The sequence below is a fragment of the Plecotus auritus genome (assembly GCF_963455305.1).
Source record: "Plecotus auritus genome assembly, chromosome: 8".
In the NCBI taxonomy this organism is placed as follows: Eukaryota; Metazoa; Chordata; class Mammalia; order Chiroptera; family Vespertilionidae; genus Plecotus; species Plecotus auritus.
The window spans coordinates 111,548,208-111,566,587 of NC_137782.1; the positions used below are offsets into that span (position 1 = coordinate 111,548,208).

The window sequence follows — 18,380 nt, forward strand, 5'->3', positions numbered from 1 at the left end:
CCCTGTTTGATGCCTTTGCTGCATCCACTTGCCTTTCCCTGACCGCCCGCTACTGCCTGCAGGACGCTGCCCGCCTCCCACCGAGCCTGGCATGTCCTCTGGAGTGAAATGCCTGTTTGTGGCTGTGTCCCTGAAGATGAGATCCGGTGATTTAGTGGAAAGGACAGTGTTACAGTGGTTCAAACGCACACATGGGTTTGGTTTTGTTTTCACATCCAAGAAACCCTAGCCTAGGCAGCAGAGGGCTGGCCAGGCAGCTCTAAGGTGTGAGCAGAGCAGCAGACTCTGATCCCAGGTGACAGATGGGGTCGCACGTCTGTCCCTCCGCTGGGCTGTGACCTCTGGTTGCAGGGACTCGGGCAGGGGTAGGAGAGCAAGAGCACACCCACAGGGCAGAGCTGGGGCCACAGAGATGCACATGGGTCACGAGCACTAGCCACCTCCCCAGGTGAGCAGCGCGCCTTGGGCCTCGGCAGAGGTGGTGGCAGTCCTCGGTGGAGGTGTGGAGGTGTCTGAAGTCCTGGCGGGGGCTTCACCAGGAGGAGCCTCAGGGCGGGGGGTGGGGGGTGGCACTGGCAAGACTGGAGCATCCTGCAGCATATGCACAGCCCTAATTCGGCTGCTGCCCTACCTGGGCCTCGAGAAAGCTTCCAGAAGCACGAGCGTAAGATGGAGTGAGAGGAGGAAGGAGGGGAGAAGGGCTGGAAAGGAGTCACAAATGGCAGCCAGCGCTGTGTGCTGGAGGAAGAAGGGAGCTAAAAGCAGCGATGCTCCAGGGTAGTGAAGAGGGAGGAGGCCAGCAGCAGCACTGGCCAGGCCCGCAGCACATCTTTGCTCCCTCACCTTTGCTCCCCTCAGCCTGCAGTCTGTGGCCAGCCTCTGCCCCTCAGAGCCTCCCTGCCCTCTCCTCCAGAACATTCACCATCATATCATAAAGATAGGCAAACACATATCAATAAATACCATTCCAAAAAAGGTAGCATGAAGGATTTTAGAAACGCTCAGAAGAGACTCAGCATGTGCCAGCTCTTAGGTGACTGCTCTCAGCTCCAACCCCCCCCACCCCTACCCTCTGCAGGTGATGCTGAGTCTGGCACTCCAAGCACCGCCTGCTTTGCCAGCTCCCAGAGGTCATGCCAAGGGAGCAACAGCAGAGCTTGGCCAAGGGACTTGCCCTCCCTGCTCCTGCCAGCGTCCCACAGCTGCTTCAGTGTCCCCGCCCCCACCGTGGCAGCTCCTGCCATGGCAGCAGTTCCCAACTCCCCAACATTGGACTATTGTGTCCCTGGAAGACAGTGCCTTGGGCAGCCCCCGCAGGGTCGGAGTGCTCCCTGGAGCCTCCTCCTCCAAGCCTGGCTTTCCATTCCCCTCATCCCCAGCTCAGGGGGTGGGTGGGGTTGGCTGCTGCTCACCTGAACCTTAGTTCTCTTTTTGCCTTTTCTGTGTCAACAACTCTGTACACCGGGTACACAGCTCCGGCCACAGCTAAGTTCTCTGTTCACACAATGCGTTTGTCTCCCAGCCAGACTCATTTTAAAAAAATATATTTTATTGATTTTTTACAGAGCGGAAGAGAGAGGGTTAGAGAGTTAGAAACATCGATAAGAGAGAAACATCTATCAGCTGCCTCCTGCACACCCCCTACTGGGGATGTGCCCGCAACCAAGGTACAAGCCCTTGACCAGAATCGAACCTGGGACCCTTCAGTCCACAGGCCGATGCTCTATCCCTACTGAGCCAAACCGGTTAGGGCCCAGCCAGACTCTTAAAACACAACACCCACCCGCTGTGCAGATGACTGTGACCCTGCGGGCCGGTTTTAGGTACTATCATAGGCTCCATGCTATTTGTCCCTAAGAACAGAGGTGGTTTCCCACCGGCTCCCTTTGGCAGTTGTTTCTGCTGAGGACACCCACAGCTGTAGCTGAGCCTCATGGACTCACCTTTTCTCGCCTCACCACCTGCTTTCCTGCCCCTCCCTTCCCCATGGAACTCCTGAGGAGCTGCCAGACCCCACTCTGGAAAACCCAGTTGGGAATGAATTCCATTCTTCCTCATCCAGGGAACACTCCCTCTAAGTAAGACTTGTTAGAAAAAGGTCCAGTGGGCTTGGACTCAGACACGGGGCCACTTGCTCTGGAGCGTCCGGACAAGCAGGGAAGTTGGGAGACTTGGGTTTTCTTCCCAGGAAATAAAGGATTGTTTAGCAGAGCTCCCGAAGCAAACTTTCCAGCCAGCCATCCCACAGAACAAAGGATGTTTATCTTCATTGGAAATGCCACCGCCCACGGCAGCTCCACACCATCGGAGTCGGAGTCGGAACTGTCGCTGAGGAGATGGGGTAGGGACGTCGAAAACAAGAGCCATGAATCCAGAATGAAGTGCTGAGGAGGCAACCCACTGAGACAGGCACTGCAGGCCACACGACAGTGTCCCCTTTAATTGCCCACGGCTTTCTTTCCTCCCCGATCTGAGGATTTACGCATGTGAAATCTTACAAAGGTATAGAAATGAAATCACGTTTCTTAAATCATTTTTATTGAAAAGGGTAGACTGTGATGAACTCAGGACTCGAGGAACCCAAGGTGAAGTCTGGTGGTGGTGGAGCCTGGAGGCAGCACTTGGCTGCGCCAGCTGCCTGTGAATGTGTGGCCAGCGCACCTGACAGGCAGGTGAGGTGGGCAAACAGACTCCTCTCCTTCACTAACATCATCACTGGGAGTCAGCATCCCAGCTGGACGCCAGGACCTGGAATCCTTGCCTGACAGCACAGCCAGCATCTAATTGCAGCAGGAATAGGGCCCTCGCACCCTCGGCAGAGACTACTACAAGAATGCTACGTGTGAAACTGCTGGGACACGCCCGCGGTAGCCTGCATTTTATGCTTGCACACCTTCCACTTTCCCCAACCATGTCTATACATGTCAGGCCTGTGAAGTGGGAAAATAAGGGCTGATTATGCCTGATAAGTGAGGAATCTGAGGCATGGGAAGATTAGGGGTCTGGTCCAATGTTCCACATTAGATACTGTTTTTAAAATATATTTTTATTGATTTCAGAGAGGAAGGGAGAGGGAGAGAGCTAGAAACATCAATGATGAGAATCACTGATTGGCTGCCTCCTGAATGCTCCCTACTGGGGATTGAGCCTCCAACCTGGGCATGTGCCCTGACCGGGAATCGAACCGTGACCTTCTGGTTTATAGGTCGACGATCAACCACTGAGCCATGCCGGCCAGGCCTCCATGCTAGGTATTTTAGAGCTAAGGCTCCTGACACACACACCATTCTGCCTTGTGGCTGTTCACTAATTGCCACATTTTGTTTTTCAGTTTTACAAAGGGGACATTTATTGTTTCAGTATGTACAGAGTCCATACTATGGACTCTTTTAGGAGCTGGAGAGATGGGTAAGAAGGGGAAATGACTGATAACTCAGCAGTAAGATCCTGCAAACAGTAAGAGTGTGAGGTGGTAGAGGGACTGGAAGGCTGGGAAGGCTGTGGGCATTGAAAGGGAAATCCTGCAGCGTGAGACCTTTAGGAGGGACCAGACACAAATTTTTAGCATCAGCTGCCCTCACCCCTGAAGTTCAACCAGATGGACATGGGAAAGCTGTAAGAGCCGTTTACTCCTGAGAGGCCAGTGCGGAGAGAGAGTGGAGATGCTTCTCTTCCCTGAGCACACCCTCCAGCACATGCACCTCAGATGGCCAAACTCTGAAGCTGGATTAGAGCCCAGAGAAGGCAGGGCAGCTGGAAGATGTGGGAATCCTGTCCTAGCAAGAAAGCTACAGAGAGGAGGAACCCCATTTCGGTCCAAGTCCCTGCCAACTACCAGACTTTGCAGGAAAAAGGCGGACCTGTGGGAACCAGGCTTAAAAGCAGCAGTAAGCAGCTGTAAGCACAGGGTTCTGCATCCAGAGGGGTGCAAATCCGAAGTGTAAATCCAGGCAGAGTAACTGCTTCTCAGAATAAACAGCCAAGCTCTGCATAACATGACAGACTCTGGAGTCACTACCACAATGTCCAGTTTTCAACCAAAAATTACTAAATACACCAAGAAACAGGAACATAAATCTATATCCAGGAAAGAGCAAGCAATAGATTAATGCTAAATGGGCCCAGGTGCTGGATTTAGCACACCCTTCAAAGTAGCTACTTAAATCTGTTCAAGAATTTTAAAAGGAAAATATGCTCAAATAGTTGAAGGAAAATATACAATCAATGAAGACCTAAGGAATCTCGCCCTTGCTGGTGACTCAGTTCGAGCGTCATCCCATGCACCAAAGGTTACAGGTTCGATTCCCAGCAAGGGCACATGCCCAGGTTGCAGATTTGATCCCCATTTGGGGTGCCTATGGGAGCCAGCTGATGTTTCTCACTCACATTGATGTTACTTTCTTTCTCTTCCCCCCTCTCTAAAAAAATCAATAAAAATATATTCTTAGGTGAGGATTAAAAAAAAAAACTACCTTAAAATGGAAATTCTAGAGTTGAAAACTGTAATTGAAATAAAAGTTTTCCTATATGGGCTCAAGAGCGGATTGGAGATGGCAGAAAAAAGAATGAGTGAACCTTTAGAGAAACTGGTACCAATGACCTAACCTGAAGAACAGAGGAAAAAAAAAGATTTAAAATAAATACACATTAGCCTTCAGGGAAAAGAAAACTGAAACCTGAACAAGTTCATACCCACTAGGACAGCTAGAATAAAAAAGACATAATAACTATTGGCAAAGATGTGGAAAAATTGGATCACTAATTTGGATGCCGCTGGTAGGAATATAAAATTGGTGCAGCTATTTTGGAAAACAGCCTGGCGGTTCCTCAAAAAGTTACAATGAGTTACCATATGACCCTTCTATTCCACTTAGGTAAATACCCAAAGGCACTAAAAACATGTCCACATTGCCCGACAAATGGGCTAAGTGGTTGAGCATCGACCTATGAACAAGGAGGTCCCGGTTGGATTCCCCATCAGGGCTCATACCCAGGTTGCAGGCTTGATCCCCAGTAAGGGGTGTGCAGGAGGCAGTCGATCAATGATTCTCTCTATCATTGATATTTCTCTCTATCCCTTCCTTTCTGAAATCAATAAAAACGTATTTATTTTTAAAAAACATGTCCACATAAAAACATGTACATGGCCCTGGTCAGTGTTTCTCAGTGATTAGAGCATCAGCCCGTACACCCAAGGGTTGTAGGTTCGATTCCCAGTCAAGGGCACATACCTGGGTTTGTTCCCCACCCCAGTCGGGGCACACGTGGGAGGCAAACAGCCAATGTCTCTCTCACATCCATCTCTCTCTCTCTCTCTTATCTCTCTTCCTCTCCTTCCTTCCCTTTAACTCTCTCTGAAAAGCAATGGAAAAAAATATCCTCAGGTAAGGATTAAAAACAAAACAAAAACAAAAAACTTATACATGAATGTTTATAGCTATATTATTCACAATAGCTCAAAAGTGGAGAAAGTATATGTCTAGCAACTGATGAATAACTAAACAAAATATGGTCTCTCCAATGGAATATTACTCAGCTATAAGAAGGAATAAAGCACTGACACACACAATTTGGGCAAAACTTGAAAATATTATGCTTAATGAAAGAAGCCACACACAAAAGACTACATCCTATATGCTCCCATTTATATGAAATGTCCAGAAAAGGCAAATCCAGAGACCAAAAGTAGGTTGCCGCCTCCCCAAATCCCTCATCCTGCTCCCTGGAATATGGATGTGATGGCTGGATTCCAGCAGCCACACTGAAACACAAGGATGAGAGTCACACATTATGGATGGCAGAGAAGAGAGCTGGAATGATCCTTGGTCTCTCTGATTTCATGGAGCTGCCACACTAGCCTACTTATTTGCATACCCACTTACATGGGCTTTCTGTTACATGTAGCCAAAAGAATATTGATACAGCAACCATATGAATGAGGAGGGAGAAGCTTGCGAGTGGGGTGGAGGGGAGGGGAGTTCATTGAGGAAGCTGGGACTACCACAGCTGTTCTACCTGCCACTCAACCCTAGCCCAGCCTCACCATAGAGGAGTGTGCTGGACTGAGAGCGGAAAGCAGAGTAAGAGGACCAGCACTGCCCGGCACTGGGAAACGTGTTCCAGGCTCCAGCCAGCAGGACAGGGAAAAAGCCCTTTCTTGACATGCTCAAGTCTAACCCTTTCAACAGAGCAGAATGGGTAATACAGGGTGGGGCGGAAATAGGTTTACAGTTGTGAGTATGCGAAAGTTCATTTTTGTATTATTATTAGTTATTGTATTATTTTCCATATGAACAACTGTAAACCTAATTTTGCCCACCCTGTGTTTATGACGCAGTCTGGAAAGTCCATTTCTGGGTGGAAGGGATTACTTGTTCTTTGTTGTTATGTGGACTTTGGCTTAGAAGCAAGTTATTATCAAGAGTACTCGACAAGCCCTGGCCAGTTTGGTTCAGTGGATAGAGCGTCGGCCTGCGGACTGAAGGGTCCTGGGTTCGATTCCGGTCGAGGGCATGTGCCTTGGTTGTGGGCACATCCCCAGTGGGGGGTGTGGAGGCAGCTGATCGATGTTTCTCTCTCATCGATGTTTCTGACTCTGTCCCTCTCCCTTCTTCTCTGTAAAAAAATCAATGAAATATATATTTAAAAAAAAAGAGTACTTGACAATTAGACTTCACCGCTTCTGACCTAGCATCCGAAACCTCTATTAACCCAATGAATGGTGACTGAATGCTCTGGCAGAGACCAGGACTGCCAAGGACAGGGCCACCTGGATCCATACCTACAAGCATTGAGTCTATGGTCTGAGCAGCATATAGCAGAGTAGCTACAAAGGAAGACCCCAGAAGCAGATCTACTGGTTCAGGGCCAAGCTCCTGATGGTCAGCTGCCCATCCTATGCAGGTTCCTTGAACTTTGTGTCCTGCTTCTCCTCTAGCAAATGGAGTGATACCAGCATGCTCCTCACAGTGATGCTGAGAAGGCTAATGAAGTCAGCAAGCCACAGACAGGAGCCAGCCACGGTTACTGCCATCACTCTGCAGCAGGTATCATAAGCCACATGGATGCCATCTCACAATCTAGGTCTGCAGCCAGTGATTTCTCGCCCACCACCCCCCCAACCAGACAGAACATTGCAGCACCTCCTTAAGCGGCTCTTGCCTCATACTGATACATGGGTATCCTGCCTAGCTACCAAGATGGCACCTTTGAGTGTAAAGACCAGGTCAATAGTTATCTAATGGGTACTCAAATATTTTACCAAGCTTGTTAGAATTTTATTTTTAAGCATTATATATACATTTATAAGGGCACGTGACATTTTATGTACATGAATTAGGTAGCTGGCAAAGGACCACATATGCCTACTCTTCTACAAGAGTAAAAGAGTGGACAGAACAACAGATCAATTTATTTAGGAGACTAAGTCTATGCACAAATACAGAGAATGCATGTAGGTTTCAGAAACGTACTCTCACCCTCTCCTCCCGCCTAGGGGTCACAGGGCAGAAAGCTCTAATCAAGGGCGAGCTTCCAGTACTGGTTCCCAGACTGAGAGGGACAGGAGGGAAGAGCAACAGGCAAAATGGGGACCTTGCCCTGAGCCCCACATTGTAATACCCAGTGGAGATGTCCTGGTCACTGAAGAAGTGATGAGCCCCCTCCTGCTGACTTCTCCCGGTGAACTCAATCCCCTTGCCTCACGAGAACGTCTGAAAGATCCTCGGTTCCTTCCAGCTTTAGATTCTGAAAGAGGACAAACACACATGGACTCTGATGCACCAAGAATTAAAGGATCGCAAAGCAAATCCTAACTGAGGTAACAAAGAATGAGGTTTGTCCCATGATTATAAGTGAAATTATCACAGCAAATAGAATTTGCATGAGAGAGCTGGTTCCAAATTCTTGCCAATCGCAGGGGGGAAAAGCAAGAGAGCGCGCCTTCTCAGGCTCTGGTTCTCACAACCATCTCTGTGTTCAGGCCCAAGAGCTAGGTAGGCTATCTGTCCTGAAGGAGGAAGGGAGTGGATGGGAGGCTACTAGGAGACACAGTGTGTTTACTAACCTGTCCATATGTGCCCTCTCCAGGCCCTCCTCCACCACCCCAAACCCCATCCCTTAGTGATGGCTACACATCTGTTCTTCCCTCTATCTCTCTGCAGGCCTTTTCCCACTTCCCAATTCTTCCCCACTCTTCCAGCCCACGTCTCCACCAACCCCAGGCAACCACTCACCCAGGACAAAAGCACTGTCAGAGTCCTTCTTGCCTAACCTCACTCACCCCTCCCTCACTTGGCACTGGAGGGAGATAAGGTATGTTGTGCTGAGTATACACCCTATTCTAGCATTAGCATACACTCCCAGACTGCTAAGGAAAGCTCAGATCATGCCTCCCAGGAATGATGTCTGCAGCTTGGGGTCCAGAAGTTGCTTAGGCGTGGCTGACCAGTGACACACTGCTGGCATTCACGAAGGCAGAGGGCCCAGCATTCATCGTGGGTCAACCCAAGCCCCAGCACACTGTATATGAGGGACTCATTACCAGAGTTCAGATCGAAGGGAAAGACTGGGAGAAGGAAGGCCAGAAAATGTGGGGAGATTTCTCTTGGTGGCTCCAAGCTGAGTCATCAAACATAGATCCATGAAGATTTTCTGTTACTGTCAGGGCCACTGTTACCAGTCACATCTCACATAGCCCAAAGCCAGGCCCCAGTTATGGCCTCAGTGCTCAGCCCAAGAGGTCATGGTGTGGGCCTACCCCCCATTCTTCAGATGCTGAGGCCCTGGGGCCCCTTACAGAGACTTGATCAGAGCCAAAGGAACAAAGCCAGCACTGCCACTGGGAAGAACAATGCTGGAGCCTGGGCTCGCTGACCTGCTCAGCAGTGTCTACTCGCCCCCAGGCTACTTGGGAGGTGAGTGATGGCACAGCTGCTCTCAGAGGAAGAGTTAGGCCTCTGAGGAGGCGCACAGCCCAGGGGCGCTCTGCTTCTCAGACTGGGGCTTTGGAGGTGCCCCACCTTTCAAGTGCTTGTGTGTGCTAGGACCAGCACCTCTGTCCATGAGGATAATGGGAGATCCCAGGCCTCCCCAGTAGAGCTCAGCAGCGACCCTTCTGAGTGTCAGACAGGGTGGATGGTGCATCTTCCTCCTCAGATGGGGAGTCCTCCTCAGAGCCCTTTGTGGATTTCTTGTCAGGACAACAATATAGCTTTTTTATTCATTTTTGTTCTTAGTCATTCTTTCCTCTTGTAGTTGGCTTCTGAGTTCAGACACCTTGGATGTCAGGACTCACACAGAGAAGACCTTCTCGCTAGGAGACCTGGCTCCCACACCTTCCCCTGAGCAGGACACTGCAGCAGCTGTGAGCTGTGCTCCTGGGTCACCGCCTATCTAAAGTTGGCTTTGATGCACAACTGCTCACTCTCAGGAGAAAGGCTGGCTTAGTCTGTTCTGGCTCAGGTGTTGCCCAGCCTGGAGGTTATAGGCCCAGTGGTCACCCCACAGTTGGACACATGCAGCATGAGGCTCTGTCTCCATGGCTCTTTTACATCAATTTTCCACCCAAAATCAGAACTAGCTTCTGCCAAATGGACTGTGTCGTCTTCAGTGAGGTCATGAGCTTACAAGGTGGCAAGAGAAGTGGTCCCTGATTCCCAGGGGAAGGTCCACTGGGATTGGCTGAAGGCTGTGTTACAAGGCTGCCCTATAGGGAACATTCCCTCCTTGGGGCCTGACAGTCAGTCCAAAGCAAAGGCAGGCCTGGGAAACTGAGCCAGTCATCACTGCTCCTGATGTCATTAAAAGGTCAGACACTAGCACATAGTAATCCCGGGCACTGCTCCCAACACCCCATTTTTGCTACCATTCCAATCTAATCTTATCAATCTTCTCAAGCCACACTTCAGGTGTCATACTCCTCTCCCCTCTCCCTCCAGGGCAGGGCACCTTCCCTAGAAAAGGCTGAGCAGCCACAGTGATGGCAGTTAGGCATCCCTAACCCCAGTGATACAGCCCAAGCCCAGCCCATGGCCCGCTACTTCAAGTACGGAAGTCTGCATTAGGGACCAGCCTCGGGAGACCCACGGACAGCAAGTCTCCAGCAGCACCACACGTACAGGGTGCCCCCCTGCAGCATCTACAGGCTCCTGAGAGGGTGGGTCACCGCCTGCTCTTTCAATAACTATCCCACAGCTGCTCAGCTCTGCTGGCCAGCATCTGACTTCCGGCTGCACTCTGCTCTCCCCTCTTCTCCACCATGTTTCCCATGTGTCTTGACTTTGGCTCTGATAGGATTTGGCCTTTGAAGCCTTTGACACACAATGATGTAAAAAATACTTTGTTTTCAAGCTGGAAACACACACATCCAATATTTTCCCATTTGGGTCTTCCTCATTCTTTTTATTGCTAATCACACCTGACGGCCTTTTTCTAAGTTCTTTCTTGGTACCTGGTCAATCCTCTGGGTTGAGGGTACCACATAGGTCACTGTACGTAAGACATCTATTCTATGAGGAGCCCAGGCAAGATCGGATAGAAAGTTCAAGCAAGTGGACACAAATAGAGAACACACCCATGCTTACCAGAGCCACCTACCTTTTCATTGGCTAGATGCAGGAGACAGGCAAAGGCCAGGGGTATGGAGAGGTTCTGAGCCATTAGGGGCGGCAGGCTGTAAAACAAAGGGCAGCATTTATCTGGGTCACTGCAACTTCAGGAACAAAGGCTCTTTCATCTACATGAATACACATGTCCAATGAATAAACTAACGAGAAACAAAGAAATATTTCAGATGCATTTAATAAGCAGGTTTTTCCAGTTTTTTAAATCTAAATAAAATTTATCTCCTCTTTCATTCCAATCACTAGTGCAGAAAAATGCCTTTTGAAAGTTAGTCTATATTAACTCACTTATCAATGCAGAGAAGAAACAGAAAATCGGCTAGAGTGTTAGAACAGTAGTTCGTGTGTGGAGGGTCCGTCACACTTAACAGTTTGGGCAGGGGCAAAGCTCAGAGGAGACGCCAGCCCCCCGAGGGCTGGCACGCAACGCACCTCTTCTGCAAGTCCCATGTGAGCCTGCTGAGCATTTTCTTGTCAGCCACCTCCACCGGGTCCGCTTCTTTTCCAGTCTCACTGTGGTTTGTCTAAGAGAAGAAGGATATTCACAGATCAGACACCTGGGCCAGGTTCACTTTTGAGGGAGCAACATAAATTTACAAAGTTCTATCTCCAAAAAGAAAGCCTGAACAAAACCAACACAATTTCATATATATATATATATATATATATATATATATATATATATATATTATTGATTTTAGAGGAAGGGAGAGGGATAGAGAGATAGAAACATCAAAGATGAGAGAGAATCATTGATTGGCTGCCTCCTGCACATCCCCCACTGGGGATCCAGCTCGCAACCCAGGCACGTGTCCTTGGCCGGAATCGAACCTGGGACCCTTCAGTCTGCAGTCTATCCATTGAGCCAAACCAGCTAGGGCTCAAAACAATTTTTTAGCCACATCTTCAAGGGAAAGGACCCATAAAGGGATCCAGTGCCTCAGCCCTAGACAGTTTTTGGTAAATGTGATGTTGATTGCCAGTGGAATTCAAGAAAGGAAAAACTGCAAAGAAAAGCAAGAAAAAAATAATAAAATAACAAAAAGCCATGATCATTTATAGCTTCAATTGGACCACACAGTCAAGGGCAACACAGAATCCATTATCTAAAAGTAGACTTAAGCTTTCCACTTAAAACACACACACACACACACACACACACACACACACACACACACCTGCCTCCTTACTAGCAGGCAAGCAGCTATAAAAGGATATTATGGCTGGTATTTGCATTAAAAAAACTCAGAATATGGCTCTAGCCCAGGGGTGGGCAAACTTTTTGACTCAAGGGCCACAATGGGTTCTTAAACTGGACCGGAGGGCCGGAACAAAAGCATGGATGGAGTGTTTGTATGAACTAATATAAATTCAAAGTAAAGGAGCAGAGGGGAGAGCAAGAGAACCCTCCGCTCTTTCGGCTCTGCGGGTCGAATAGAACAGCCGAACGGGCCGGATCCGGCCCACGGACCGTAGTTTGCCCATGGCTGCTCTAGCCGGTTTGCTCAGTGATTAGAGCATTGGCCCATGGACTGAAGGGTTACAGGTTCAATTCTGGTCAAGGGCACGTACCTGGGTTACAGACTCGATCCCTGACCCCGATCAGGGCATGTGTGGAAGGCAACCAATCAATGTGTCTCTCTCACATCAATGTTTCTCTCTCTCCATCTTTTAACCTCCCTTCCACTCCTAAAAATCAATGGGAAAAAATAAAAATAAAATAAAAACCAATGGAAAAATATCCTCAGGTGAGGATTAACAACAATAAAAAAACACCACACACCCTCAGAATGTGTACACGATGAGTTGGTGGTGGAGAGTGGGGGACAGAACTGAATATAGGTAAAATATTAATAAATTTTAGAAGCAAACGTTCACTAAACTTTCTACCTTCTATTTTTAAATCTGTTTGAATATTTCTATAATAAAAGGTGTGTTGTGTTTCTTTTAAAAAAAACAGCAACAAATCTTTAATTAACCAGAATCCCTGGAGGACAGGGTAGTATGAGTCATTGAGACTCAAAGGTTAAAGCAGAACCCACTTCTTGTTTGTTTGTTAATCCACACTAGAGGATATTTTTTCCATTGATTTTACAGAGAGGGAGGGGGATGGGGAAAGAGGAGAGATGAGAGAGAAACATCGATGTGAGCCACATTAATTTGTTGCCTCCCACACAAGCCGCAACTGGGGTGAGGAACCTGCAACCCATGTGGGTGCCCTTAATTGGAATCAAATACACGATCCTTCTGTTCACAGGCCAATGCTCTAACCACGCTGGCCAGGGACCCCCTTCCTACTTTTCAGAAAGCACATTTCTTTGATGTTCACATCCCATTCCATTTTAGTTGATAAAACTTCATAAACATGACAGAAGCTTTATCTGATACCCAAGACTACACAGCTCAGGGTCCTCAATCAAAGCATAATTTTCACTTCTCAGCCAGCAGAGAAGTACAAGAGATGGGCGAACTTTGGAAAGCTCAGAACACCCCTGAGCAGAGAGGTCTGAAAGGGGAGACGGAAGGTTCTAGTTAGTGGAGAGTTTCATTCAGTTAGAGTGTGTTAATCAATGTTTCACCTTGCTCAGGAGAAAGAGATTATTTGACAGCATTTTTTTTTTTTTTTTACTTTGTTACTTAGAATACATTTCCCAAACGAGAATTATTAGATCAAAGGGCTTAAAACTTTATGTCACCTGAGATGTCAGAATTTGCTCTCTAGGGAGAAACCAAGATGGTGGCATAGGTAAACACCTAAACTGCTGCCTCGCACAACAATTTCAAAACTACAACTAAAAGACAAAACGGACATCATCCAGAACCACAGGGAGGCTGGCTGAGTGGAAATTCTACAACTAGAAGGAAAGAGAAAAGCACACTGAGGCTCAGAGGAGCTGCAGAAAGCAGAGGTACTGAAACACGTGTGCGCGGAGAGGGCGGGTAACTGAGTACGTGGCTGGCTTTCTCAAGCAAGAGGGAGACAAAAGCTCCCGACTGCACTGAACTCCAGTTCCGGGCGAGACTCTGGGGACCCAGACTCATTTGGGGAGAAACTGGACTTCTGGCAGCGGGTGAAACTCGAGGACGGCTTTCTCTCAGAGGTGCTTGCAGCGATTACCGTGGGACACTAAGACCCAGGGGCCTCTTAGGGCAGGGCTGACGGGGAAACCAATGCTGTCTGCTCCACCCCGAGACTCTGCCCCATCCAAGCTGAGCACAGAGGCTTTTACAAGTCTTGTCTCATAAGGGTGTCTCCAGCACAGAAGTTCTCCCAGCGTAGGCACAGCTGATCCTTACAGCCTATTGGCCTGGAGGTCAATTTCTCCCAGTGATATCAACAACAATCAAGGCTTAACTACAACAAGACTGTGCACACAGCCCACAAAGGGGTGCACCAAGAGTGTCCACCTCAGGTAACTGGGGAGGCTGAGCCACTGGGCCCTATAGGACACCTAGCACACAAAGCCACTTTATCAACTCAGGGAAGCAACCAAAATATGGAGACAAAGAAACAGATCACAAATGAAAGAAATGGAGGAAAGCAAATGACTGGATATAGAGTTCAAAACCACGGTTATAAGGTTTTTCAAGAATTTCCTAGAAAAGGCCGATAAATTTAGCAAGACTCTCAAGGATATGAAAAAGGACCAATTAGAAATTAAGCATACACCGACTGAAATAAAAAATATTATACAGAGACCTAACAGCAGACTAAAGGATCGCAAGAATCAAGTCAAAGATTTGAAATACAAAGAAGCAAAAAACACTCAACTGGAAAACCAAAAGAAAAAAGAACCCCAAAATATGAAGATAGTGTAAGGAACCTCTGGGACAACTTCAAGCGTACCAACATCCGAATTATGGGGGTACCAGAAGAAGAGAGAGAGCAAAATACTGAAAACCTATTTGAAGAAATAATGACCAAAAACTTCCCCCACCTGGTGAAAGAAATAGACTTACAAGTTCAGGAAGCGCAGAGAGCCCCAAACAAATGGAATCCCAACAGGACCATACCAAGACACATCAATTAAAATGCCAAGAGCAAAAGACAAAGAGAGAATATTAAAAGCAGCAAGAGAAAAACAGTTAGTTACCTACAAGGGAGCACCCATACGACTGTCAGCTGATTTCTCAACAGAAACTATGCAGGCCAGAAGGGAGTGGCAAGAAATATTCAAAGTGATGAACAGCAAGAACCTACAACCAAGATTACTCTACCCAGTAAAGCTATCATTCAGAGTTGAAGGTCAGATAAAGAGCTTCACAGATAAGACAAAGCTAAAGGAGTTCATCACCACCAAACCAGTATTCTATGAAATGCTGAAAGGTATTCTTTAAGAAGAGGAAGAAGAAAAAGGTAAAGAGAAAAATTATGAACAACAAATACATGTCTATCAACAAGTGAATCTAAAAATCAAGTGAATAAAAAATCTGATGAACAGAATAAACTGGTGAATATAATAGAATCAGGGACATAGAAAGGGAGTGGACTGACAATTCTCAGGGGGAAAGGGGTGTGGGGGGTGCGGGAAGAGACTGGACGAAAATCGTACACCTATGGATGAGGACAGTGGGGGGTGCGGAGTAAGGGCAGAGGGTGGCGTGGGAACCGGGTGGAGGGGAGCTATGGGGGAAAAGAGAGGAACAATTGTAATAATCTGAACAATAAAGATTAAAGATAAAAACAAAAAAGAAAGGATTTGAGACCTGTGATTTAGGAAAGTAACAATTTCTCTAAGTCTAAAAAAAAAAAAAGAAAAAGAATTTGCTCTCTAGAAGGGACATTCATCAACTTAAATTGTACCAGCAGTGAATCCATTTAACCGCCAAGCTGCTATTTGAAAGCAAGGTAAACATCCTTCGTTGCTTGGCGTTTTGATCAACAGCAAGGCTGAGTAATGTCCCATGTTACTATCTCTATCACCTTGTATGTGACCTGTTTCCACCCTCGGTTCACTTCTCAGGTGTGATGCCATCCTGGTGTTTTAGAGTGACAAATTCTGTGTTGGCACTCTGGATCCTGGAGCCCTGGATACCGGCAGCTACCCACCCACCACCCCTGCCGGGCGCCTAGAGAAGTAGTGGAGCCCTTCACCCCCAGCACCTCCATGCCTGCTAACCTCCGCGTCCACTTGTGGGAAGTCCGTCAGCAAACTCCACATGCTCTGCTTCAACTTCTTCATGTCCATCTTTTTGGCAGTCTTGGCATAATGAATTTCAATTTTATTTACCTGAAATAGGTATGTGACAAAAGTAAAACTAAGCAGAAGAGGCATTTACCATCAACACACTGTAAAATGAGTCAGGAATTCAAGTAAAAAAGAATCACGTTTAAACTACAGAGTTAAAGAGCTTTCTTTGGACATATTAAAATAGAGTCCTTCACTTCAACTTAATTTCTTCTTGCTCAAATATTACACTGGACAACCTGGAACTCCAGTGTAAAAGAGAGAGAATCTCATAAACAATATGTTCCAAAATAATGTATACACATTTTTAATGATTATCAAGTGTTTACTAACATACACTTCATTTTCAACATTTAAGAGAATCTACAGAAATGAATACATTTTTTTGTCAGTGCCTGTTTTCAAACTGATGACCATTCTGATCCTGGCACTGCTGCTAACGTGAAGCAATGGAATCACAAACATCAAGAATCATTTCATTTGGTATTTGTGTGTCCTCAATCATCTACTGTTGCCGGTTTGATGCCGTAAACTTTATATTTTATGTATCCCCATAAAAAAAATGTCCAGTGGCACTTTGTTCAAAGCTTAGTCTGGCTTCACCCATTATTTCAAATTAGTTAAACCTGAAAAGGAGTAAAAATTAAGTTATCATATTTGGGGGACACCCTATAGATGAGCCTATCATCTGCTATGAAACAGACAAATGCTTAATGCAGATATTTTAATATGAACTGAACCTGGCCAAGATTTTCCAAAGCCAAACAGCTAGCCTCAGCCAGTTGGCACAGAAACCCACTCTCTCTGCCCACAGCCTTTGTTCACACACTTCATGTGACTGGTTTGCCACATGTGGTTTATCATGACTTTCGGAGAGATGGCTTGTTCGGCAAATCCATGAGTGCCAGTTCATCTCCACCTATTTAAGATTCAGCCACTTGGATAGCAATGGCTTAAAATCAAAAAGAAAAAACTCAAGCTCAGACCAATTTGACTCTCATTCAGGAAGCAAATGACACAAATCTCAGGAGAATACCAGGAAATAGAATCCACGTTCCATCTTTACCTTCTGAGGCTCAGCTACCAGGTTTGACTCTCCGTAACGAGTGATGTCTGATCCTTGGATGTCAGGTGGGTCATCATCCTCTTGTGTTGTCTTAGGCGAATGGCAAGGATACGCTGAGAGGTCAGAGGATGCAACTGGTCCCACAAATAAGTCACCTGACTCTTCATAATCACTGTCAGCAGCCTGCACAAGGAAACAACTCTTTAAATTTGGCAGAAGCTGTGGGAGGGGCTTAGAGATATCCCTGAAAGAGAGTCCCTGTTTATACAGCAAGAGCAGAGGGTTCGTTACACTAAGTCAGCTGAGGTGGACTTCAAGGTACCTCTAGTTATCCTCCTGTGGTTCATAAACCCTACGAGGGAGACATGTTAATAACTACGACTGTGGAATGAGAGTTAAAAGGAATACAGTCATCACAACATGACTTCTAACAAATTTAGGGTTTCATTTTACAGAAAGCATTCCTGAAATGGTGTGACCTGTCAGCAGGCCAGAGCAAGGGTCCTGCTGGGAGCCAGTGAGAAAGTCAATGCTGGCCGAGCCCAGTAGCAATAGATCAGCTCTTTGGGTGGGGCCCAGGAATGGTTTAATTTGCTCTCCCTGGGGCTCTTAAGCACAATGAAAGTTGGTCAAGAGGTCAATCTGAATTTCCATTAAAATATAAAAACCCAACTCTCATCCAAGTAAGAAAACAAGGTGAATAAACTATCCTTCCAATTGTTTTCCCTCTCCCCACATGCAGCCTAGTGCTCCCCCCTTGCGGTCATTTCCATTTGTGTCTAAGTAGCAGACTCACAGGAGGAACACTGACATTATCTAGTCCACAGACCTACAGAGGGGAGCAGCTAATACAGAACCAACTGTGAGACCAACATCAGAGCTACAGCCTGGTCTCCCGAGGCCCACCCATAAACTTTTTTCCTGGTTAGCACCCGGCATCTTCTCACCTCTATAAGTTTTGTCTCCCTGGCCAACATATCGGCTCCTAAGAACAGTGTTTTCTTTTAAAATCCCAAAATAGCTAATACAAGCACTTTGCACATGCCAACAACTCCATGCACATGTTGACTGGGTTACTGGAGCATGTCCACTTATCTGCAAACAGGGCTAACAGTAAGGCAGGCTGGGTTCTGGCTGTGTCCTCAGCTCTGCTCAGCTCCCTGATGCCTGGGGCAGGGCAGGCATCTGAAAATCTCCACCTGATTAAAACCCTACAGACTCCGACATATGGCAGGGGCAATGGGAGCAGGAAAGACAGACTGTGGTGCTTGGAAGAGTACAGCTCTTTGCTTTTACCTGTAATCCAGGGCAGAAGTTGGATGTGTCATTAGGGTTATTATAGTCATAGTCTCCAATTTCTTCATAATGCTCAGTCCCCGTCTTCTGGCCTCGGGCAATCGTAAGTATCTATAATAAAGAAAAGAAAAACTGCAAAAAGCAATTTCTAGAAAAGCAACCACTCAACTGGGTCCCTATGTTCAATCTCCTAGAATTTAGTTATGA

At 46.9% G+C, this 18,380-nt stretch overlaps 1 protein-coding gene across 1 annotated transcript in view; it reads right to left on the reverse strand.

The window, feature by feature from the left end:
- Positions 1-7,258: 7,258 nt before the first annotated feature.
- The window catches only part of NCAPH (non-SMC condensin I complex subunit H), a 38,948-nt gene continuing 27,826 nt past the window's right edge, over positions 7,259-18,380 (reverse strand). The window contains exons 13-18 of the mRNA XM_080684198.1: positions 18,174-18,284; positions 16,878-17,060; positions 15,743-15,853; positions 11,055-11,146; positions 10,597-10,672; positions 7,259-7,746 (exon numbers count right to left, since the gene is read on the reverse strand). Coding sequence (XP_080540324.1) covers positions 7,687-7,746; positions 10,597-10,672; positions 11,055-11,146; positions 15,743-15,853; positions 16,878-17,060; positions 18,174-18,284 — 633 coding nt within the window. The 3' untranslated portion in view covers positions 7,259-7,686. The remainder of the gene's footprint in view (positions 7,747-10,596; positions 10,673-11,054; positions 11,147-15,742; positions 15,854-16,877; positions 17,061-18,173; positions 18,285-18,380) is intronic.